This window comes from Adelges cooleyi, unplaced genomic scaffold (genome assembly GCF_023614345.1).
Source record: "Adelges cooleyi isolate 19-005CV unplaced genomic scaffold, UGA_ACOO_1.1 ACOO_flye_CR_arks_rails_tigmint_CR_PRNA_574, whole genome shotgun sequence".
NCBI lineage: Eukaryota > Metazoa > Arthropoda > Insecta > Hemiptera > Adelgidae > Adelges > Adelges cooleyi.
Genome location: NW_026096268.1, coordinates 14,661,993 through 14,687,536, shown reverse-complemented (window position 1 = coordinate 14,687,536; position 25,544 = coordinate 14,661,993). Strand labels below are relative to the sequence as shown.

Below are 25,544 nucleotides of genomic sequence, written 5' to 3'. Positions count from 1 at the left end.
AATCCAAATCCCAAGAAAAAAACATGCTGGTTGGTTTTTATCAAAACCGGTGGCCCAAATAGGAAATAATTGTAGGGAAGGCTATACCTGTAAGATGTATGTATATGTATATATATACATCTGTACACACACATATATATATATACATTAATTCGTAGTTTTTTGTTCTATACAAATTTCAGAATCAATATTTTAGACTTAAAATAATGTTTTGCAAGTTAATAGAGCTCTAGCAAATACTAAAAAAGCGAAAAATTTCAATATTGTCTCATATAAGTATATAATCAAAAATATTTTCAAAAAGAAACGCTACAATAATTTGCAATTATTTTTAAGAGTGAACTAGTGTAGGGCGTTAAAATAATCACCCGTTAAAGAAAATACAGTCTCTCCTAACCTGCCCCGCCCATTTAATTAAACCTAGTAAATGTTTGATGGACACACTGGGTCGGGTTTTCGGTAACGTAACGGCTGTAGAAAACGATTGGCAGCACCTTTAATTAAGTCGTCGTCGGCCAGCCCTCTACGCCTTCCCGTCGACGGGCCAGTCCTGGAAGTGGATAAATCAAACGGACGGACACCACCGCGCGGCCAAAAGTGTGAAAGACATGGGTGCGTGACTTTTCGTTATCAATCGTTTGTTGCATAACTCGCGGCGCATGTATATAATACACCGTGCCAGCTATAAACTACCGATGTCGTTCCTTTGAAGCCGCAGCGGACAACGTGGCCGCCGCCAAGTGGCTCGCGCCGTACTCTCTGTCGTCCGGCCGAATTAAAACGTCACAACGGGCGGCCCACGTGAACAGACAACGGCCGAATGGCGTGACTGGCCGAATTAAAATATCACGCCGCGGCCGGCCGGTGCACTCGAGTGGACCGACCGTACAAGACCCCGGGGTCTCCTTCCGACGACGTTATTATTGTTATTATTATTATTGCTGCATACATGTATACACCAACCTATTACATGCATAAGTTTTGTGTGTGTGCGCGCGAGTATGGAATTTATTACGGGAAACGGTAGCACGCGAATCGCGGCTAGACACACAATGTGACCGCACACACCGCTCGAGTATTATATTATTATCCTTGTGGGGCAAAAAACAAAAAAAAATCCCTGCCCACAAACGTGCGGACGGGGTTGGTTTTTCTTCTTTTACGACTCCTCGCTCTTAATTACATTTTACTTAATAACATCAGGACGTGGTGTGCAGAATTCGTTTTACACACACAATATGCAAGTGGGTCACCGCCGAACAATGCGGGCCTAAGCCACCGGCACCGCAGACACCGGCACGTACGTGTATGTCATAATGGAGGCGCACTGTAGAAACACACACACATAATATTATTGTAATTATTATTATGATACACTTTAGTGTCCTCGGGGTACTACCTCGCGGCATTACTTACATATCAAAATAGTAATAATTGTTCTAATATAAGCACAACGGTAGAAATTAAACTGCGCGTACCGTCCGGGCAGGACAACCCAAGCGGGCTGCGACAATGGTAAACGGTACAAAATCTAAGTTCAACAAATTACAAAATCAAGTTCGTCTAAACTATAACGTCATAAGTGCGACGCTTCGAAATCCTATCCCTTTCCATATTTATATGTTTGATCAATTTGACACTTATTTGTCCAAAAAAAAAAAATGTTAATAGTATCCACACTTCATGCAGATACATTAATACATGGATCTCTGATCCACTATCTTTATTAATTCACGTCCATATCCCTCCATAATCCCTCCACGGTCCTCCTCCATAATCCATAATGACGTCAGCACTGTGACACATTTTCAGAATGACTCCCAGCCATAAGTCATAATATCCAAGTCAAAAACTTGTGATTTTAGGCTACACTTGAAAGCATGATTATGTGTTTGGGCTTTAATTGTTGGGGAAAGGGAGCGGTGAAAACAGAGAGGAAATTCAATTGACCTCCAGCCAGCAGAATCATTAAAATGTTAATAAATTGAGTAAGCAAAACTTTGTAATATTATAGTTAGGTACATAATATATTTTAGAGTGTCGCAAAACATGTTTGGACTTGTGTGTTTCAACTGTCCTATTGTATTCTATTTCAGAAATACTATTCAGCGAAACGCCGAATTTCGGAGACCGCATGGACAACTTGACCGTCACTGTCGGCCGAGACGCTATCCTCGAGTGTGTTGTCGAATCATTGTCCACTTTTAAGGTAAATAGATTCACTAATATTACAATATAGTATAACTATTTATATGTACACGGGCAAAAAACACAGTTGACTATAAAACTTTTCAATCGAATACACCAACCAAAGTATATAGCTTGCTTCGAAGGAGTTTCTTCCAATAATGGAGAAACTCATAATGGATCTATGAACTACAAGACGTGAATATTAATCCGAATTTTAACAATTGTGGTTTTTTTTTAAATAAAAGTTTTCTCAAAAGTTCAGAAAAAATGGCATTGGATTTTCCTTTCTTTTGTCAGCACATAATACAAGGGTACTTAGTAGGTATTTATTACTCGTGAACGTCTAGACGGGTTCCTGTTAAATTTCCATTCTACAAAGGTGCAATTTGTAAGATACGACTCGATAAGCGATTTTTTATTATTAATCCAGAACATTTGTGACCGAATTAGTAGTAACTGTGCGGAAAAAAAGTTTTAGTAATAAAAGTCAAGAAAAAAAAGCTTTGCAAGTAGTTTACTGCAACAGCATTAAAATGTAATTACATTTATGAACTTTTCTGTGTACAGGCGTTTAGTAAGTAGTCGTTAATACTTGCTTTACATCCGATTTAAATTACTTTGATTACAATTTAAACTAACTCATTATTGATTTAAAATCGAGTACTTTATAATATGTTGTGTTTTTTTTTTTAAAAAACCTTGTTTATTTATTTGCTAGTTCATACCGAATTAGACTTAAGAAAAACAAAAAAGGATATTTTTAGTAAGAGGCGAAATATATATTTAATGACTGTTATTATAAACGAGTGGGACAAGTATACATATATAAATATATACATAAATGCACAATTTTTATATCAAAATTAAAACATTTTTAGTTATTAACAGACCCAAATTTAAACGTATAAAGCTTTAATTTAAAAATTGTTTATTTATTCTACTAAAAAAAACTGCGCTTAAAATGTGTCAGAATAATATTATTACCACACTTCAACTACCAAAATATGTTTTTTTTAACTATAATATATTTATAGGTTAGGTTGTATACTAGAAGTGTGTGTACGCTGCACTTATTAATATACCCTAGCGTGCTTTTGCAATTTTAAGTAAATGAAAGTAGAACAAATAATTTTTTTTTTTTTAATATTTTATAACAATGTACAACCGAATAACTGACATGACTCACTATATTATTGCTGAAAATCCAATAGGTCGGCCTTTTGTAAATCCGTTTATTCCCGACATTATTATATATGATTGTAATTCCGCACACGGACCAAGTTGTGGAATATAATTTTTGTCTCGTCCAATCCGTGGAACTCGTTAAATCCCGACACATCCTAATAATATGGCGGTTGTGTGAACTCAAGTTGGCAGACACTTTGCTTTAACTTTGTACCAAACTCGACTACTATACCTACTATACACTTTGAATTAGCCACTTTGCCCGAGTCCATTACATGTAGGACCAGTGTCAAAAGTTAGCCGCTTTTCCGTAGGGGCATCCATTAAAAATACTACTGTTTTTGTTTACCCGTAATTTATCACACGGCTCAGGAACATAATATCGTATTATATATATATATAAAACAATGTGGGTTAAAAAACGTTTTGCTATATTGTCACATGTTAGATTAGTATAACGTCAAATCAACTGATATAAAACAGAAATAAACAGAGCTGAAACCATAGCTGATATCAATTACTAGACGGTGTGACAGTGTGACCAGTTTAAATAAAAATAAATATTTTTTTTCTATAGGTTGTTAAACATTGCACGGTTAAATTCTTTTCGACTATACAAATCAATAGATTGTAGTGAAATGATTACATAATATTATGTAAATGTGGTAATATTACAACTGACAAGTCATATGATTAATTGTATCGCATGGCTGCAATGGTGATAACCGGTAACAAATTAAATTATATAATTTCGTCAATGTGGTCACACTGAAGCTCGCCTTTTCGCTTACTTCATAATATTAAATAATCTTCTCTGAGAGGCAGAATTCTTTTTATTTTTGCTGTTATTGTTTTTTAGGGTTTTTCTAATAAAACTGACAAATTTTCTCAAACAGTTTAATCGAAAATCGGCCTTTTAGTCTCCACAGAGAAAGTAGAAAACTTGACATAAAAAAAAAAAATAATTGAAATCTGTCCAATAGATACACCGTAAAGTGACTTCTAAGAAAGTAATTTGTTTTCATCAGATAATCGTTATAACTTGGAGAACAATAACTTTAAAAGTTTTGTAACTAGAAAAATGTGATGATATGTGTTTACTTTGGAATTAGTTGGCGAGTAAAAATGGCTTCTAGATCAATATTTGTCAAATATTGCCTATCCTTTGGCCCCTAATGAATAGTTCTCCTTTCCGTTCACCAGAAGTGAATATTTTTTAGGCCAAACATGTTTTTTAACTTCACACACCAAATTAGACTTAGGGGCAACAAAAAAGGATATTTAATAAGAGATAAAATATTATATCTTTTATGACTATTAGTTTATGTTAGGTCACTGTAAACAAATGGAGCAGATGGACATAAATGTATTTTTTTTTTTTTTTGATAATAAAATTTAAATATATATTAGTCATTAAAAGCGTTACACACTAACAAAAATTTTAACGTAAAGCTTTAATTAAAATTACAATTTTTTATTTATTCTATTAAACAAATTGAGTTTATTCATATAAAAAAACCATGGCTATTAAATATATTATATTATAAGTACAACGAGCATTGATTTTAATGAAAATAACCAGTTATACATTTATATGAACAGTGCAGATGAAGAGCTGCATTAAAAGCACAATAAAGTATTTTGTTACATTCAAACCGTCACAGTTTCAGCGAAACATATAATATGTAATAAAAATACATTTCCAACTCAATGTCGAAAGTTAAACAATGAAAAACACTAAAATAATAACCATATGAATTTTGTCGAGTCGTTACCGTATAGTTTCTAATACAAGGTGTATGTATAATTATTTTTAGCTATAAAAATACAATAGCGTTCATAAAACAGAATACGACCAAAGAGACAGAAATATTATATTTTTATTATACATTTTTTAACCAATCATTAAGATATAATATATTTCATGTTAAACATGTTTCTTTAGCTCAAATAATTGGCGTTATCGTCAACCGTCTATTCTTCTAACACACTTAAATATTAGCGCATAAATTCGACTTGAGGAAATTGATACCTTAAATAAATTTCAACAACATGTGTTCACTAAGTAAAAATTAAATCTGCAATATTAAATGTAAACGTTTGACCAACACTTATGTGATTTAGAGAAAAATCTAACGACTGAGTTATTTTTGTTATTTCATGACAGACAAACCCATGTTTTACCGAGATTTTAATTTGTAATAATACATATCATATTTAATTATTAAGACCAATCGTTGTATACTTACAGGGTCCAAATTAAAAATATTCCACAACAAATAAATCATATTGATTTTATTGTATAAATATTTGTTATTTGTCAATTAATCACAAAAAAACACCCTTTTTATTTATGAGACAGCGGGACATTTTGTTTTTAATTACAACGGCTCAATATACTATACTGCTATTATTACAAACAACACAAATTAATACAACTCTACAGTGGTGTAACAATCAACAGCCACACCACTACATTTAACTTGAGCATAAAAATAGGTCAGCATTAATGTCCTGGCTACAGTAAAAGCTTTAATGTGTACTGTTTAAACGCATAAATGTGCTGTTTGCAATATTATGGCAATTCCGCGAAAAAAGTCTTAGTTGTTTGTCTCTCATTTTCACATAATTAAAATTTAAAACGCCTTCAGAGAAGTCGGATAGAATGAACATTTCCATGGAAATGTTCAAAGTACCAACAGTCTATTTTAGCTTCGATCTGAGAAGGTATTGATTATTAAATAGTGTGTTTTTTTGGCTAGGCGTGCCTTTATCCACACATACTCTCACATCCAAATTTTGATTATTGTACTGATTTTGCGTTGATCTATACTGTTGGTTTACACTATGCTAGTTTTTTAACTGATCTAGCTGTCTACTTTGTGTTTGAGCTAATATGAGATAATAATTAACAAAAAAATACCCAGATCAGTCTTAACCAGTGTAGTTTAAACATGTAGAGTATAAATCAAATTCCGTCTTAACCAGTACAGTTCAATGTTCAAACCAAGCACAGTTTAAGCCAATGCAGTACAAACTAGTACAGTATAAACCAAGTACAGTCTATATCAGTACAATCCAATTGTAATTTTTATCAAGCATCAATAATTTCTCATTAAACGCACTTAAAACATAATTAATCTTCTTAAAAAATACTTAATAACCAGAGAAAAAATCATACTGTGCCGGATTGAATTACAAGGTTAAGCACACATATTTAGTATTATTGTTCATGCACAAAAAATAAATCCAAGTATATTCAGTTCATGTCAATGTAACTACTGACGTTAAAATGACTTTTGATACTAACACGTCATGTCTTTGGCAAATAAGCGCGTGTCGGATTGTGTTTTTCAAATCGAGTACTGTCATCTACTACAGTGCACATAATATCTAAAACTTATGGAATTTTCGTTTTCGTTATAGACTAGTAAAGTGATAATCGTTTTTTTTGGTCTAAAAAAACCTAAATTTACAAACAATTCCATGGCTAAAATTTTGTTTTTTTTGATCGCCATATGCTTAACAATCAATGCAACAAAGCAGCCTGTCGAAAGGAAGGATCAAGTAAACTCTCTTTGTCGAATAGCAAATTGGAAAGATATGACGTGGTCCAAACAGGTTTTCACGAGGTATCAACAGCTCTGGGTGATTGTCGATGATTTTTGCAATAAAAGTTTGAGCTCCAAATTGATCTATAAGTTACAAGTAATCCCTTTATTGATGGGATGTGGTTACGGACCGAACTTGTCTAATTTCCTCCATCTAATCACATTTACAGTAACCGAGTGCAATAATATGTCATATTATTATCATCATAACGCAAATGATTGTTGGAATAAGTTTAAAGCGAGTCTCGAAAAAGGTGAACTTACTATACTTACACTGTTGCGCACATTTGAGAATCTTCAATCTTTAGACAAGCGAAATGCACACTGTGAATTTCACACTACTCTATTGATTATTCAAAGTTATCTCAAGCATAAGAGCCCTAGTGTGGAAAGTACTGCTGGAGAAATTTTGGAGTTTAACCGACTAATCATTGAGTATGCTGCAATCTTAGAGAAAGATTTGCACGCTCATTGTGACCCTAAACACATTAAATTGGATCGACAGAATTTACTGAATGAACGTGGAAATAGAAGTGTCCTAAATGTTCTCTTTCAAAACACCATAGACGCCCACTACGATTTTTTTATAAACAAATTGAATTCCTACACAGGATACATAAGTGATCACTTGAACAAGATTGGTTATCGTTTCGCGGAGTCGTCTCATACTGATGAGATTGATTTTTTTTTGCCTGACTGAAGGGGCTAATATCAGTAAGTTAATTAAAAATTAAAAAAAAAAATGATTTTTCTTATAAATTTGTAACCAGTTTAACCGAATTGTAATATAAAGAAATAAGTTTGTCATATTATTGTACAGTAACTTTTAAGGTATAACACATTTTATGTTTTATTTCAAATAAGAAAAAATCCTTTTTAATAAATATTTTGACATATTTTAATAGTTTCGTTGTATTTAACACGTATAATAAAAATCATTTGTGCGTTATTAAATTATGTTTTTATTGACTTGAACAAAAGACCAAAAATTAAAATTAAATCACATCGATATAAAATTAATATATTTACAGTTTTGTATTAAAGCTAAAATATTATTATTAATTTATTTGATTATTATACAACCTAACCCATACTTAAAATTACCAAAAATATTTAAGAGATAGAACAACATTTATTAAAATATAAAGCGGACTGCCTGTCTACCAGGTTTCCTATAGTGACACAGTATACCATATCAGACATTCATGTTATGAGTATAAATTAAAAACATAAAATTACATAATAGTTATAGTGTAAAACATATATGATGGTTTGATAAATATAGCAATAAATTTAGATAAGTACAAAAATATAATAAAAAGTATGGAATATAAAAAAGTTTTTCAGCCGAGTCTGCAACCACGAAAGAGCATTTACATGTCTCGTTGAAGTACCGAGATAAATTTAGAATAGTGGTGGAATTATAAATAGTGATATAGTATATTAAGAAGCAGTAACAAGCTAGTATATTAAAACATCAAGTTTCTGGATAATATTGTAGTGTTAAGTATTTGGCTTGAAACAATTCATAGAGAATTTGGGTCTTTTAACTCTTTTGAATTTATTATTTAGTTATAATTTGAACGTTGAACGTACAACATATCTCTTATCTCTTATCTCCTATATCTTTTCCTATCCCCTACCCCTATCTCTCACCCTCTTATCTCCCATCCATATCTCCTACCCCTTATCACTCACCCCTATCTTGTTACCTGTTATCTCTTATCGGATAACAGCGTAACGCTTTTTTTTGGTAACACTTTTTGACATTTTTCGGTTATGTGCCAGAGCTAATTCCCACCCCCCAACCCCAAACCCATTTCCACCCTTAACCCCATCTCTAATTTTTGACATTTTCATGTCTTAGCTCTGGCACATAACCGAAAAAAGCGTTATCAAAAAAGCGTAACGAAAAACTAAATGGGGATGAAGACGAAGTTGGGGGTGGGAATAGGAATGGGGTGGAATTAGCTGTGGTGCATAACCGAAAAAAAGCGTAACGAAAAAAGTGTTACGCTGTTATCTGATATGAGATATCAGATAGGGGTAGGGAATAGGGCTGAGTGATAGGGACGGGAGATAGTGGGTAGGGGATAGGGGTAAGATATAGGAGATAAGAGATATGTTGTACGTTCAACGTTCAAATTAGAACTAAATAATAAATTCAAAATAGTTTATTTCTCTATGCTAAGTTACTTTTGGCCAGATAATAAACACTACAATTTTAGCCAGAAACATGATTGTACATAATTTTTTAATCCCCTTAACTTATAAATAAAAATCACGCAGAATATAGATGTCTATGGATTATGTTTAAAGTATCCTTCATTATTTCTAGACATATTGTTTTTAAGTCTATTTTTCTAAGCATATGAGTCTTAAAGAATTCCAATATTAATTTGGAGGCGGTGCCCCTAGCACCAAACCATAGACCTTTTGCATCCCAGTCATCGATACCGTATTGATACTGCAGGTATGGTATGGTAGGTAAATAGATATTTCTTTTTTCCTCGTTTATTTACTCATCTTGATTCAAATTATTTGTCTCCCATCTGATTGTTGGATCGAGTATAAGGCCTATACGATCTAAAACTATTATGTCCGCCCGTCTGTTTTGGTTTCCTGCTTCTGATTCCGCTACACAATGGGCATCTTCGTACACTTCCAGGTGGCGTTTTCTAAACAGATCCGCTATCATTGTTCAAACTTTGTGGTGACAGTGCGAGTTGCGTAACAGTTCAGACCTGGGACAGGATCCACGAATGTGAGGGAGTGTTTCCATTAGTTACTTCTCACCGCAGATTAGATTCCCTTGACTTCGTCCACCCATTGCCCTATTGACCATTGTGTTCATAAACATTTTTATTGAATTAGTCCATTTACTACTGGTTAATCCTACTTTGTTTGAGACCCAACTGTTTGCTCGTACCAAGCCACCCCGCTTCCTCGTTGAGGCAACGCTTTCCAATTGTTGTATTTTGCTTTCCTCAATTCCGAACGTATAGCACGTACGTTAGTACCCGTAACTCCGCCTAGCCTTTTTTGACATTTGTTAATTTCTTCATCGATATCTCTCACCGCCTTTAAGTGAGCATCGTTAATACGACTGAGCGTTTGACGAATGTTTAAATGTTGAAGTGAAGCTTCCCATTGCACTCTAAGGACACCAAGGCCCCTTAGTTTACGTCCGGTATAATATACTGATATGGGTGTGTCGGCGGGCAATCCAGTAATTTCCCGAACACCTTGACGCATGACTTTGTCTACCTTTTCGAGGAACACTGGTGCCAAAAGATCTACCGGCGTTGTTTGCATAGGAAACACGAGCTTAAGGTACACGTATTGGTCTAGAATGTTCAATTTTTGGTCTCCTCGTAGAAGTGGGGTCGTAATCAATTTGCGGAAGTCTTTTTCTAAGCCGGTTAGGAACTCTTTTTGGTCGAATATTATTTTGTTTGAAAAATTAACTCCTAGATAACGTACTTTTTCTTCTAGTGAAATACTGCGTATTTCGGCTCCGTCCATTGTTTTCAGTTTTTCGGATACTAGTACTCCGCTACAAACATTGATTGCTACCGATTTTGCTGGGTTTATAATCATGCCGAACTTTGTGCGAACTCTGTGCTCAAAGATTCAATTAATGCACAAGCACTGTTTGCATCTTTTGCGATAACTACGGTGTCATCCGCAAACGCCAGAGCCACCACTTTTGTAAGTTCAGCTGAAAGTTCATATCCGTAGGTGTTTGATATGTCGGTGTCCGATATTTGTTTAAGTGTATAGTCTTAACATGCGTTGAAAATAGTCGGCGATAGTGGGGACCCTTATGCGACACCACAATATAATTTAGTTTGGTTGCACCTGACTTTATTTATTTCCAACTTTCTTGAATTTGTCGTGGCCAATGATGTCACCAGTTTTGTTAAATTCGTAGGTAGTGGCAAAGAGTTAAATGTAGTGTTTCTTATGTGATCATGACCAACCCTATCGAACGCTTTAGACAAATCAAGCATTACAATGCATACATCATTCTTTTTTTCTATGGCTGAACGAAGACATCCGTCCACAGTGGATGCGTTTATATGAACACCGGATATTCCATTAATAAATCCTCTCTGTAATTGGCTGAAGTGGATCCTTTCTCTTATTGCCTAGTCAAGACATCGTTCAATTATGCGACGAATGACGCTGAAAATAGTAATTGGTCTCCAGTTTTGTAAATCAGTTTCTGTGCCTTTACCTTTAAAAATTAATATGATTCGCCCAGTTCGGAACTTTGATGGGACATAGTCCCATGCCAACATTACCTTAGCAATGGCTAAAATTGCAAGTGCACATTTAGTTTGTCGGATGGTTCAATGGAAGCAAACAAGTGTTGAGACTAAAGAGTCGAAAAATTCTACCGTCTCGATCTGAGGTGTTAGTTAAACGAATCTAATAAATTCCGTCTCAAAATGTGTTGCCTCTTGGATTAATTGATTAATGGAGATATCATTATCAACAGAGTTTGATATATTATTTACCGGGGACGTATCCACTGTCTGTCGTTGGGTATTACCTTGAGTGCCCGTAGGTAAGCCATCGATAATTCTTTGAACTCTTATTTGAGCACACGATCCAGAGGCTTTAGCCAAATGTCCATTTAGAGAAATATATGACGTTTTTCCACAACCGAGACATGTCACTTTTGGTGTGGCGCTCCTTGATGTTCCTGTATCTGCAACCAAACTGGCATTGCCTGCAGATGGCCGTCCAACTTTTGAGCGCTCGGTTACATCAGTGATTATCAGTGTCATTATACGATATTTACGCCCCGTAAATATCGTATAATGACAAAAATTTACTTGCGAAATTCGATATGAAATATAAAATTTCGACACTGGCAGACACCGCAGCACGTAAAAACACATAAAAGGAAACTATCTACACTAAACTATCATGCACAGTAATAAATCCAAGTATATTTAGTTCATATCAATATAACTACCGACGTTATAATGAATTTTGATACCAACACGTCGTCATGTCTTAGGCAAATAAGTGCGTGTCGGATTGTTTTTCAAGTCGAGTTATGTCGTTAGTCGTCTACTACACTGCACATAATATCAAAATTTTTTGTTTTCGTTATAGACTAGTCAAGTGATATTCGTTTTTTTTGGTCTAAAAAACCTAAATTTACAAACAATTTCATGGCTAAAATTTTGTTTTTATTGATCGCCGTATGCTTAACAATCAATGCAAAAAAGACGCCTCTCGAGAAGGATAATCAGGCAAACTCTCTTTGTCGAATAGAAAATTGGAAAGATATGACGTGGTCCAAACAGGTTAACTCGAAGTTTCAGAAGGCCTGGGTGGTTGTCGAAGATTTTTGCAATAAAAGTTTGAGTTGCAAATTGATCCATAAGCTACAAGTAATCCCTTTATTGATGGCATGTGGTTACGGACCGAACTTGTCTAATTTCTTCTGGTTAATCACATTTACAGTAACCGAGTGCAATAATATGTCATATTATTATCATCAAAACGCAAATGATTGTTGGAATAAGTTTAAAGCGAGTCTCGAAAAAGGTGAACTTACTATACTTACACTGTTGCGCACATTTGAGAATCTTCAATCTTTAGACAAGCGAAATGCACACTGTGAATTTCACTCTACTCTATTGATTATTCAAAGTTATCTCAAGCATAACATCCCCAGTGTGGAAAATACTGCTGGAGAAATTTTGGAGTTTAACCGACAAATCACCGGGTATGCTGCTATCTTAGAGAATGATTTGCACAATCATTGTGTCCCTAAACACATTAAATTGAATCCACAGGATTTACTGAATGAACGTGGAAATGGAAGTGTCCTAAATGTTCTCTTTCAAAACACCATAGACGCCCACTACGATTTTTTTATAAACAAGTTGAATTCCTACACAGGATACATAAGTGATCACTTGGACAAGATTGGTTATCGTTTCGCGGAGTCGTCTCATACTGATGAGATTGATTTTGTTTTGCCTGACTGAAGGGGCTAATATCAGTAAGTTAATTAAAAATTAAAAAAAAAAATGATTTTTCTTATAAATTTGTAACCAGTTTAACCGAATTGTAATATAAAGAAATAAGTTTGTCATATTATTGTACAATAACTTTTAAGGTATAACACATTTTATGTTTTATTTCAAATAAGAAAAAATCCTTTTTAATAAATATTTTGACATATTTTAATAGTTTCGTTGTATTTAACACGTATAATAAAAATCATTTGTGCGTTATTAAATTATGTTTTTATTGACTTGAACAAAAGACCAAAAATTAAAATTAAATCACATCGATATAAAATGAATACTTTTAGATCTACTATATCTTATTTATAAATTTATATCAGTTTTCGTTTGGTTGTGGTTGATTTAACTAAATAGTAAGCTGTTGCCGTTTGTGTTAAAATCGTTTTAAAATTATTTGGTAATTGCCATACGAATAAGTAATTTAACATTATTCACTTTTTAAATTCATACATTTGTGAATATTTGGTTGGGTTTGTAATCCACTCATTGGATCCAATATATTGCTATCATTATAAGCTCTCAAACAACAAGAATTCATAAACTATGGAGCTTTATCCCGCTGGATCTTTGTGCAATTTTCAATTAAGTCGTTATACTTGTATTTAGTATTTATGTCCGAGAAGGTTTAATGCAAAACTTACTCTGGGCGAGTGTTGATTTTGACATTCGGCCAACGACTGCGGTGTCACCCTTTTCGCCAATTATTTATAATTTATCCAGGTGCCCGCTTGTAGTATTTATAAGACTATATTATAACTCAAGAAAGTCCACTCGACCCATTGTTTTCAGACGTCAACCCCTTGTGACATTTTAGTGTCACGGCAAATGTCAATCGTCAGTGCAAATGCCACTCTCGCGTCTCGGCCGATAATTAGGAGGCGTTCTGTACTTATTTATTAAAAAACAAAAACAAATTGCATTTCATCTCAGTCGAATGTGACAAATGGCGGTAGTGTAGAGACCAACGGGACGTCCAAAGAAGCGATGGGTTGATGGAGTAGTAAAGCAGGAGAAACCTGGAGAAGTTGGGGATGCTAAAATTGGCAGCAAAAGCTCTTGAGTTGTGATAATCCTACGCATAAAATCACACAGATAAAAATGTGGTAGACACGCTGAACATGCACACAACACACACATAGGGGAGGTAGAAAGAGAGAGATGGATATAGACTATAGGCAGATGATAATACTGCATTTTACGGCCGTTTGTCCGGTTTATTATCATTATTATTTTATTATTTTTTGAAAAATTTTCACGTGTGCCATTATATACACGTTTGCATAAAGCCGCTGTAGGGATGGTAGACGGTAATAACGGCGTTCGGTGGTAGAGGGTGGCAGAGGGGATATGGTCACCGACGTATTCACACGCGAACGCGCACTATCTATTGTACTCTTGGGGATTTCCGCCATATTTATTATATTTTATTCCTGGGCCCCGTGCCTAATTATCCGAATATCCCGGTTTAGGTATGTTCCTTTGATTCACTGAAACCACGTCATAGCTAGTTGATTTTACACGGGTTAGATACACCAAAGTCACTTAAGACCAACAGTGGTCCGACCCATAGCTCTGGAGTCCTCAGAGAGCTTAGAGTCCTCTGCAGGAGTTTTAAAAAATAAGATTTCATAAAGACTGATGGTCTCCTCTTATCATTAAACTAATATTTTATGTTAACTGTACACTTAATTTAGCTAAATAGAGACCTGTCAATTACTTCCCTGATGTACCATGTAAACACATACAGGGTGGTCCATTGCCGGCGGTGTCATGAGCTATTGATACCAAACACTATTAAACTTACTCCTAATCCGCCTACTTTATTTTAAGAAACATCAGGCCGTATATCAACATAAAAATTGAATAGACATGTTATAAAGTATGACTTAATTTTTTGTTTTGATAATAATTGTTAGTAGAATAGAATCTTATGCGACTAAGTTTTGTTATTCAATTTTGGTAAAATACAATATTTTTTTAAGATACATTTTTGGAGGATTGTTTTTTTTTAACATTCGAAATTTGTATCTATAATTATTTTTATGAAGAAATTAAATTTTTTTTTTTTAGTATTACTATTTAATACCGTATTAGTGATATTATAGAAACTAGTTTTAATTGTTTTAAAATGTATGTATTTCATTTATATACTTTACAGCTATTTCATGAAATGTCAAAACACTACTAACACATTCACCCTGTATATGGAGAAAGCATAAGGTACTTATACTCGGAAATGCGATTTTCGAGCGGAATACAAATGGGCGAATTAAGATTGTTTTTTTTTTAATCAAAACGAAGCTATAACTGTTTATTTTCTCGTTATCGTACCATCTAAACTTAGGTATGTCAAAGGACTGTACTTGCCAACACGACACTTACCCTTTGTTGAATACATGCGGCGGTGAAGTTTGGCCGATTAAAAAAAAATTATGAAACTTTATGCGGGTTTCGCGTGCCTCATACTTGTTGACAAAATTTTTTAATACTATGTTGTACAGTCCCAACTCGGCCTGTCCGAGATACTTACAAGGGAATTGGCTTTTTTTGCAAAACGCGCTTTTTTGTATAAAAATGTCTTTTTTTAAATTTAATATTGTGGTAAAATGTTGGCCCAGTATGAATACCGAAAACGTACTGTAATTCTATTTTACTAGAAAAAGGGCCTAATAAGTGTTATTTTATAAACCAAAGTACAACTGTGAAAAGTCTCACGAATTAAAATATTGTAATAACTACTTTTAAGTGTTGTAATATTCTCAAAGTTAATATTGTTTTCTATATGGCACTTTTATTTTAGGTATGTTAATGTTATAATATAGTGCATGATATTGAATAAAAATGTTACATTTCATGTACAGAACAGTGTTTTTTTTATAAACTTTCAATATTAAAAGTTTTGATTAGAACAAGGGCCCAATAAATTAGGCAAAGTTTTTGTTGTAAAATATGTACCTAGAAAAATAGTTTTTTGCGTCTCCTGGAGGAAACCAAAATTTTGAAATTGGGCCCAGCTAAGGCCCTAAGTGAAAAATAATATATACTTACGTGAAATATGATTGGTTGCAGGTGGCGTGGCTTCGGGTGGACACGCAGACAATATTGTCCATACAGAGTCACGTGGTAACCAAAAATGACCGGATAGTCATAACACAAACGGACCGCAGGGTGTGGAGATTGCACATCAGAAACGTCAGGCCTTCGGACCGAGGGTTCTACATGTGTCAGATCAACACGGACCCGATGAAAAACCAAATCGCTTACCTGGACGTCGTGGGTTAGTAGTACAGCTATGATGGATAGCTTTTAATAGGCATCTGTAGAAGCATTTTGGGGTTGAAAGTATGTCTATAACATATCGGATAACAAAACGGTGAATGCACATTACAATCAAATAATAATAATTATTTTCAACAAAACTCGTAACAACACAAAATAATTGATGATTGCATGCGGTCTGTTTTGAAGAAGTTTTATATAGGCAGTATTTAAGAAGAAGAAAAGAGGTTTTAATAAATTTCGAACATGTCAATTAATTTACCAGTCAATAAGTCTATAAGCTTCAAGGTATTGTTTTGAATATAAATAAGTCAATGGAAAAACGTGTGTAGTCAAACTTTTTTTGTCGAAAAAAATATTTAAAAATCGAATAACACGGTTATAAACATAATATTGTCAGTACAGTGATTTTTATTGATATTTAATATTAACAGCTTAAAGGTTTATGTCGGAGCGTTTTTTTTTTTTAGAGTGATTTAATGTTTGTATACATTCAGTCTTCAATCATAATAATTTCAAAAGACACGAGTACGCTCGGTGTTTTACTTAAATATTCAAATGTCAGTTATTTTTACTTTTTACACGAGTTCTTTAAAATAAATACTTATCAATATACAGCAAACTGTTAACCTTTTGCCATAAAGTCAGTAAGAACAAAATCAATTTAGGCAAAAATGATAGAAAACCCATAATCGACGCGGCTTAACTCACAAATCCATAATTTTAAGAAAGAGCCAGTTGTTATATTTTAAATGTCAGTGCCAAAAAAAAAAATTAGTTCCACCATTTAGTGAATCATTTTTAGCGTTGGGTCAATTTGGTTTTAAAATACTATACTGTTACACAATATTAAATGTAAACGGTAATAAATTACTGGTGAACAGTAAACTGTTTTGGCGTTATGCCCCTCAATAATAATTATTGTCAATTGAGGCTATGTGAATGTACCCATATAATATATCCATATTCAACTAACAGCCTTACAATAATTCCAATACATAATTGATAATATAATATTACATAATTTCATTCGTCTGAAAACAATGACGTTCCGCCGTCTGCGTTAGGGATGATGATGATGTGTACACAATAATAAAATATTATATCATTGCATTGTATTGGAAATTAAACAGTAATTTAATAACACCGTCAGGAAAATCGATTATGACTTAAAAAGCCAACTAGATTTTTGTTCGGGATATAAAATAACGTACCTCTAACACCGTCGGTCACTTCAGGACTAACCTTTGGGGACGTTGGGGTTTCATAAGATACAATAAGCTTCCCCCCCCCCTCCACAAGTAGTCCACCTGAGTACTCAATATATTATAATGTAATATACGTACATATGTTTTTTTTTGTTTGTTTATAGACTACTCTTTTGTGTTATGCACGGAAACTGATTTATTGTTTTCTACTCGCGACGCAAATATTTTATTTTATTTCACTTCTGGGTTTATTTTTTATTCCTACTGTGTACATAATATTTTACAATCGCACTGCACAGGTGTCGCCTGATTCAATTGTAAACTTCCACTTATTTGCCGGCAATAATAATAATATATTACAAAGATTACTCTCCCTTCTTTTTCGCCTCGCACCTCATCCGGCAAAAGAGAAGTCACCTGCCCTGATTTTTTTTTTAAAATTTAAATAGTAGGTATTTTTATTATTATTTAAGAGGATTGTAAGCGGGCGGGTTTTAAAGAGTTTTTTTTTGTAGGCGACATTCAAGAAAAATGTGGTTTTTATACATTTCGACCATGCCAATTTATTTTCAGGTTAATTTGGATAAGCAATTTTGGCGGTAAGAAGTTTGTGAGACTATCTACTACATTTTGATGAATGTGTTAAAAATATACAAATTTATTTGCCTCCTCTTTGTCGGATTACGTTGAAACAGATTTTTATTTATTCAAAGTTTGTACTTTTGGTATTTAAATAAATTAAACTTGAAAATTGGTAAAACGCAATTTTTTGCACATAACTAACCTATCAAACCTAACCTAACCTAACCTAACCTATATCTTTAATTTTTTTCTAAAATCTCTTTAGATAGTAAATTAATTTGATTCTATATATGTTTAGTGCCACCAGACATTTTGGACTATCCCACGAGCTCGGATATGGTTGTGCACGAAGGCAGTAACGTGTCGTTGCAATGCGCTGCCACCGGCTATCCAAACCCAACAATAACGTGGCGCAGAGAAGACAACAAGAACATAAGTCTGTCCAATATGTTAACCGGTAATCGATATAGAAGATTTTAAAATACAGCATAAATGTACATACAACACACGTCAGATTTACAGTTGGAAATTACAATGTTTACAGCGATTCGCATGTCCCACGGGAGTAGCATTGGAAATATTATATTACAAGCATAACTGGTGGTATTACAGGATAAAGACTCGAAAATTTAGTGGCGAGGACCGATAGTTAAATAATATATGGGTGGAATAAGTTTTGTCGAACCACTGTCCTGTGTACACCTAACCTGGTCGATTTTATTTTTGGATTTTCATACCTCATTTATTTTTCAGTATGACAGACATAGTAAGCAAAGCGTAAAAACGCGATAGTGGCTACCAACACTGTGGTGGTACCTAAACTACCTACCAACTCTTACACTATCATGCATGCATAATTTATAATGGATACAGACAATATAATGATAGATGAAATTATTAGCTCGCCATTATTATTCATACACACTGTTACTTTTTCGGGGATGGGTTTTAAATGAACGATACAAAAAAATAACAATTAACTTATATCGTTTTAATAATAAAATAAAATAAATAGGTACGTTTCACTGTGGGTGCGCATGAAAAAGAGGTCAAGTCAACAACTGTGAACTTTTCAGAAAATGTAAAATAAGGCTTAGAAGAATATATGTAAGATCAGATATTAAAATAAGATTAATATGTTTTGAATAGGATAATAGAACAACTTGTTTTGTACTTTTCTGTATAAATTAGAATTCATAAAAATTAATAACAAATAATAACTGTTAAAAGTAAAAAAAAAAATTGACAAATCTTATTGAGTTGAATTTACTCATTTTTTTTTCTATAAAAAAAGTTATTTTAATAATAATAATATTTTTTATACAATATCCTAATACATTTTAATATTAATTGTAACAAAATACAAACTTTTTTTATATTAGGCATGTTTTATTAGTTTATTTTTGTCATTATTAGCTTTTCTAGATATTTTACTAGAGTCTGTAGTTTTTTGATTTGGCTCAACATTTACTTGTTAATTGGTTCTTCTCGAACTGGATATTGTTCATCCATTTCGATATTGTATTTTAATGATATTAGTTATAGTGTTGTGATTACAACACTCTTGATAGCATAATGTAATAAAATATGGTGGGAAAATAGACATAACACTTTTATCGCTAAACAGATGGTTCAAAAAGATTTAAGTCGGTATAAAAAAATGATATAACTCTTGTAACACTATTAAATTGTAAATTCAAAAAGGTTTAAGTCGACTTATCGCAAAATACACTAAAATGAGAAAAAATGTGACTTAACTCAACAAACACTTCTTTATCATTGAATATTACACTTAGCTTAAACTATAAAGCCCTAATGATAGAGTTTTTCGGTGTATTTAACCAACTCATTTTGTACAAAATATTGACTGAACCCCTTTTTCACAAGCAACCACTTTTATTTATTTATAAAAACTTAATGGTGTTGTTTACAATATATTTTTATCTACTATGGTTTTAAACCATGCACGCTGACGTACATGTCCTAAAACTGCATAACTACTGCGCCGTGATACTAAATTCTAATCAAGGCGTTCAGTGCCATACATTTGAAATCGTTTATTCTTAATAACAATGCATATTATGGCTCCCGACTGACAGTGATTAAATAAGAAATTGACCACTTTAATATGACAACTTAACATTTTTTTTTTCAGTTGCTGTTGTAGAAAGTTCAACGCTGACCTTTCAACGGGTAACAAGACAACAAATGGGTTCCTACCTGTGCATTGCCTCTAACGGTGTACCGCCAACAGTTAGCAAGAGAATTACACTAATCGTTCACTGTAGGTTTTTTTTTTCTTCCTAATGATACAATATGTCATTCAAACCTGACAATAACCACATGATTTCCATGTCTTAGTCGCTCCAATGGTGTGGATACAAAACCAGCTGGTCGGTGCATTCATTGGCGATAGACTATCTTTGGAATGTCTTGTAGAAGCATTTCCAAAATCCATAAACTATTGGTCGTCAGACAACGGCAACATACTGTTGTCTCAAGGTAGTTTTTAACAGTGTAAACTCTGAAAAAATACATGTAATAAATAAAGTATAATAATTATTAGAATAACGATTTTAGATAGATCATGCAGAGCATCGGTACAAAATATACAACATTTACTGAAACTAATAAATGCAATAAACATAATGAAAGGAAACCTCTTTTGATTTATAGGAGATGACTACGATACGTCGTTCAAGGGAGACGCATATAAAGTAGAAATGAGATTGACCATCAATCAAGTGAAACACACCGATTTTGGTACATACCATTGTATTTCGAAAAATCCTTTGGGCGCCACAGATGGGACCATTAAAGTCTACAGTAAGCTCCTCAATTGTTATTATTACCTCTTTTGTCAGGTATATTCTTATTTTGATTTCCTGCAAACAAATAGAACTACCGGGGAAAAACTGGAAGTGGAACGATTATCAAACATTGGTGACCGCTTCTAATAACGGGTTGCATCACTCGGGTAAGTTTTCTACATATTATAATATATAAAAAATTAGGTATTGATTTAGGTTATATGCACAATTACCTTGTGATAACTTAAAAATGTATATTTTGTCTGCAGGCTCACTTGACGTCGAAAACAACAATGCCGGCGTACAAACATACCAAAAGAACCAAATTGTTAAGTTTATTGCGCTTTGTTTTTTTTTGAGTTTTCTATAAACATATATATATATATTGTTACAACGCCAACATTGTCAAATATTATGATTAACTATTTCTAAGGAACAGGGTACAAATTTAAAGGATAGTACCCAATACTTAAACCTATATTAATTTCATTAATTACAACAATTATTGATAGAATGCAAACATTGAAAAAAAAATGAATTGTACAATAATAATGTTGGTTTATTATTAATACTAAATTTAATTTTTATTAAAGTATTATCCCAAATGTAGGTATTATGTTTTACCCCGTGTAATGTGTACCTGCCTATATAAAACTAATTTACATGTTGTCCGTGCAAGATAAATTGTTGAAAATAGAAAATGTGTACATAAGGAATAATCAAATTATGATTAAGTACTGATTTTTATTTATTACTATTATATACATACATTTTAGTTATATTAAAACATTATAAAAATGAAATAATTTAAATTTAAAACTTATATAATGTCTAGTGAGACAATTTTGTGAAATCACCCCAAACATTTGCTAAAATTACTTTGTAATACAATTTACAGCTTAAAAATTAACATGTTCCTACTCTTTTTATAATTAGACAATTATATTTAATTAAATTGTTTGTCGTTTCTAAACATACATTTATTTGTAATTTGTTTAATTTTTTTTAATACTAAATTGATGGTTATTATTGAGAAGTACTATTAAATGTTTTTTTTGTTGTTATATTTTTAATATACAATCTCAGCTTATATTGTAAACAGTTATTTAAGCACCATTTATTTTAAGAACAATCTAGTTATAAAGAATAATAGATTTGATCCTGATAATTAATAATAAAAATATCATGTATGTTAAAAATATATTCTTATTGAGTATTGATTATTAGTTGGTCTTATTGAGAAATTTTATAAAACCATTTTGTTTAACAAAATATTGACTCCATAAATATCAACAAAAAATGAACAATACTTTCAATGATCAAAAAATCGTATCTGTATATTCTTTGAAATTATACAAAATTAGCAACTGGATATTGAACAGTTTTGAAAAAATTATGCTTAAAAATTTGATACAAGTAGCACTCATTTGATTTTATGAAAATAAAAATAAAAAAATCATTATATTCTTTATAAAAATTTAACTGAGTGACAGAGATGCAAATTCCTCTGCTATTTTTACAAGTTCATCTACGTTTTGACTATTCGTACCGGACGCTTGAGCGGAATCCGCTTTGCCTCCACCTTTGCCGTTAATAGCCGCTGCAACTTTCGCTGCCCAATCGTTAGCCTTGAGCCCCTTAGCATTTAGGTCCTTAGAAACCGCACAGTGGCAATATATTTTGCCGCAATTTTTATCCTCAGAAATCAACATGACCGCGATTTCTGGTCTAGTCGTCTTTACCTGTTTTAAAGCTGTGTCTAACGCTTTTGTATTGGACCCTGCGTCCAACTTGCACACAACCACCGTTCTATCCGCTTCTGCGTTTATCTTGTCTTTTACCGTTTCCACGATAACTGCAGCGACGGCTGCTTGTCGTTTTCGCTCTTCGTCTGCAATACCCTTCTTAAGGCCAGACAAGACTTGCCTTAATTCTTCTTTTACCCAGTAAGGCATTACCGACTTACTTAGTTTATCTTGCGCTTCGGTTATTAATTTAGGCAAATTCAAATCTTTCGGACTCAGTTTCGTTATTTGTTTCCTAAGTTCTTCTCCCCTGTTGTAGGCTTTAGTTGCTTCTGGACCGGTTAACGCAACGATCCTACGAATACCTTTAGCTATTGCCTCTTCGGTGAGTATTACAAAACGCTCCATATGGCCAGTCTTGTGTAAATGTGTGCCCCCACAAAACTCTACAGAAGTTTCTAAGCCCGCAGTTCCCTGTGGTTCTGAAAGTAATTTTTCTACGGGAACACCAACCGAAACAACGCGAACTGGATCTGGATAAGTTTCATCAAACATGGCACGTAATCCTTTAATATTTTTAGCATCGTTTAAAGCGGTAACTTGGGCATACACAGCATCGTTTCGATCGATTACTTCATTTGTAAGTTTTTCGACTTTGGCAATTTGATCCACGGTCATTGCAGACTTGTTTGTAAAATCAAAACGTAATCTATCTGGAGCGACCAGAGATCCTTTTTGATTAGAGCTGTCACCCAAAACAACACGCAACGTGTGGTTCAGAGTATGAGTAGCTGTATGATTATTCATTATTAGGCGACGTCTTTTGTCGTCAATTTTTAGAGTTACTTGATCCCCGACTTTCAAACAACCACTTTCCAGAATGCCAACATGTAAAACGTATCCAGCTCGTACTTGAACATTTTTTATATACAGCTCTGTGTCCTCGTCCTTGATTAAAGAACCTTCGTCATAAATTTGACCACCTTGTTCTGCATAAAAACATGTTTTATCCAATAATATTCCACATTCTTCTAATGCACTTACTTGTTGGACGAAACCACTAGAAATTTTGATACTCAAAACTTTTGATGTACATGTATTGAATGTATACTCGGCATTTGGTCCATCCGATAAAGCGTTATAATCGTACTTTGGCAAATCGTCTGTTGTAGGTACCCCTTTTGCTTGTAAATCTGCAAGAGCATGAACATCCAAAGAAACCATTTCCTTACTACCGTCTACTTTATTTTGGCTAACAAGCTGAGCTCTTTTCTTGGCTTCTTCGTATGCTTCCATATCAATAGATAATCCTTTTTCTTCAACCATTAAATGTGTCAAGTCTACGGGGAAACCATACGTATCATACAACCTCCAGGCAACTTCCCCCGGTATGGTTTTGTTAGTCAGCTTTGAAATAGTTTTACTTAAAAGATTACGACCGCGATATAATGTTTTTAAAAATTGCTCTTCTTCTTCGTTAATTATATCAACTACTTGCTGTGGATCTTTGACCACTTCAGGAAATGTATCCCCAAGTATGTCAACAACAACTTGTACTAAACTAGCAAAAAATCCAGGTTTAGCGTTTAACTTTTCTGTAGCGTATCGAACTGCTCGCCTAAGTATACGCCTTAATACATAGCCTCGGCCAGTATTGTCAGGTCGTCCACCATCAGATAATGCAATAGTTAATGTTCTAGCGTGATCCGCAAGCACTCTATAGGCCATATCTTTTTGATCTTGATCATCTGCACCGACTTTGCCTTCGTATGGAGCTGCATTCGTACCACTCTGAATGGCTATGAACAAAGGCTGAAAAATATCAGTATCATAGTTTGACCGCTTGTCTTGAATGACTGAAACGAGCCGTTCAAAGCCCATACCACAATCAATATGTTTTTTGGGTAAATTCTTTAATGTTCCATCCTTTTCTCGATTATATTGCATAAACACTAGATTCCAAATTTCCAAAACATCAGGGTCGTCTTGGTTGACTAAATCAGCTGCCAATCTGTTACCAATTCGGTCATAATGTATTTCAGAGCAAGGACCACAAGGACCAGTCTCACCCATTTCCCAAAAGTTATCCTTCATACTACCTGGAATAATATGGCTCTCGGGAAGTCCTAAATTAAGCCAAATATTTTTACATTCTAAATCTGGTTCGAGACCCGACTTTGTATCGCCACCAAAATAAGTCACATACAATCTGTCAGGAGATAAATTAAATTCTTGAGTAAGGAATTCCCAAGCCCATTGGCATATTTCAATTTTGAAATAATCGCCAAAAGACCAATTTCCCAGCATCTCAAAGAATGTATGATGATAAACGTCCTTACCGACATCATCTAGATCATTATGTTTTCCACCAGCGCGAATGCATTTCTGTGTGTTGACCGCACGTTTCCATTTGGCCATATCCGACGACGGATTTACAGTACCCAAAAATATGGGCTTGAACTGATTCATGCCAGCATTTGCAAACAATAAAGTGGGATCGTCCAAAGGAACGACGGACGAGGAATGTATGTATTCGTGGTTCTTTTTGTCGGTAAAAAATTTGATGTATCGGTCTCTAATCTCCTTTGCCGTAGGAACCATTTTGAGTTCCAACACAGAACGTATATTATGTTATACTAAATAAACCTGCAACGTAAAGTAATAATTTAAAATTTAATAGTTCAATTAGTATTTTAACAACATCATAAATCCAATTACCTTAGGACGGAAGCGACGAGACCAAGATTGCTTAATGACCAACCATTCACCAAGTCGTTGAGCAAGCAACGGCCAACGTGTTCATAAATGAAATATGATAACCGTATTCCGGGCCGATAAGAACACTATCAACAATTTTTATTGTCACAAGGTCCACCAT

General features: G+C 33.7%; 2 protein-coding genes across 2 annotated transcripts in view; one reads left to right on the top strand and one right to left on the bottom strand.

The window, feature by feature from the left end:
- Nucleotides 1-21,859, top strand: part of LOC126842882 (neurotrimin-like) — a 28,805-nt gene extending 6,946 nt beyond the window's left edge. The window contains exons 2-9 of the mRNA XM_050580093.1: nt 2,097-2,209; nt 16,112-16,319; nt 18,410-18,568; nt 20,267-20,395; nt 20,473-20,613; nt 20,788-20,937; nt 21,011-21,088; nt 21,191-21,859. Of these exons, the coding sequence (XP_050436050.1) occupies nt 2,097-2,209; nt 16,112-16,319; nt 18,410-18,568; nt 20,267-20,395; nt 20,473-20,613; nt 20,788-20,937; nt 21,011-21,088; nt 21,191-21,291 (1,079 nt within the window). The 3' untranslated portion in view covers nt 21,292-21,859. The remainder of the gene's footprint in view (nt 1-2,096; nt 2,210-16,111; nt 16,320-18,409; nt 18,569-20,266; nt 20,396-20,472; nt 20,614-20,787; nt 20,938-21,010; nt 21,089-21,190) is intronic.
- A 372-nt stretch (nt 21,860-22,231) lies between these two features.
- LOC126843664 (alanine--tRNA ligase, cytoplasmic-like) lies at nt 22,232-25,481 on the bottom strand. The gene is made up of 2 exons (XM_050581331.1): nt 25,385-25,481; nt 22,232-25,312 (listed from the first exon to the last, which is right to left on the bottom strand). The coding sequence occupies exon 2, from the start codon at nt 25,265-25,267 to the stop codon at nt 22,400-22,402; it is 2,868 nt and encodes a 955-aa protein (XP_050437288.1). The 5' UTR covers nt 25,268-25,312; nt 25,385-25,481; the 3' UTR covers nt 22,232-22,399.
- Nucleotides 25,482-25,544: the final 63 nt, after the last annotated feature.

What these genes read in the sequence shown, in the direction of transcription:
- LOC126843664 (XM_050581331.1), bottom strand. Translation starts at nt 25,267, where the DNA reads ATGGTTCCTACGGCAAAGGAGATTAGAGACCGATACATCAAATTTTTT.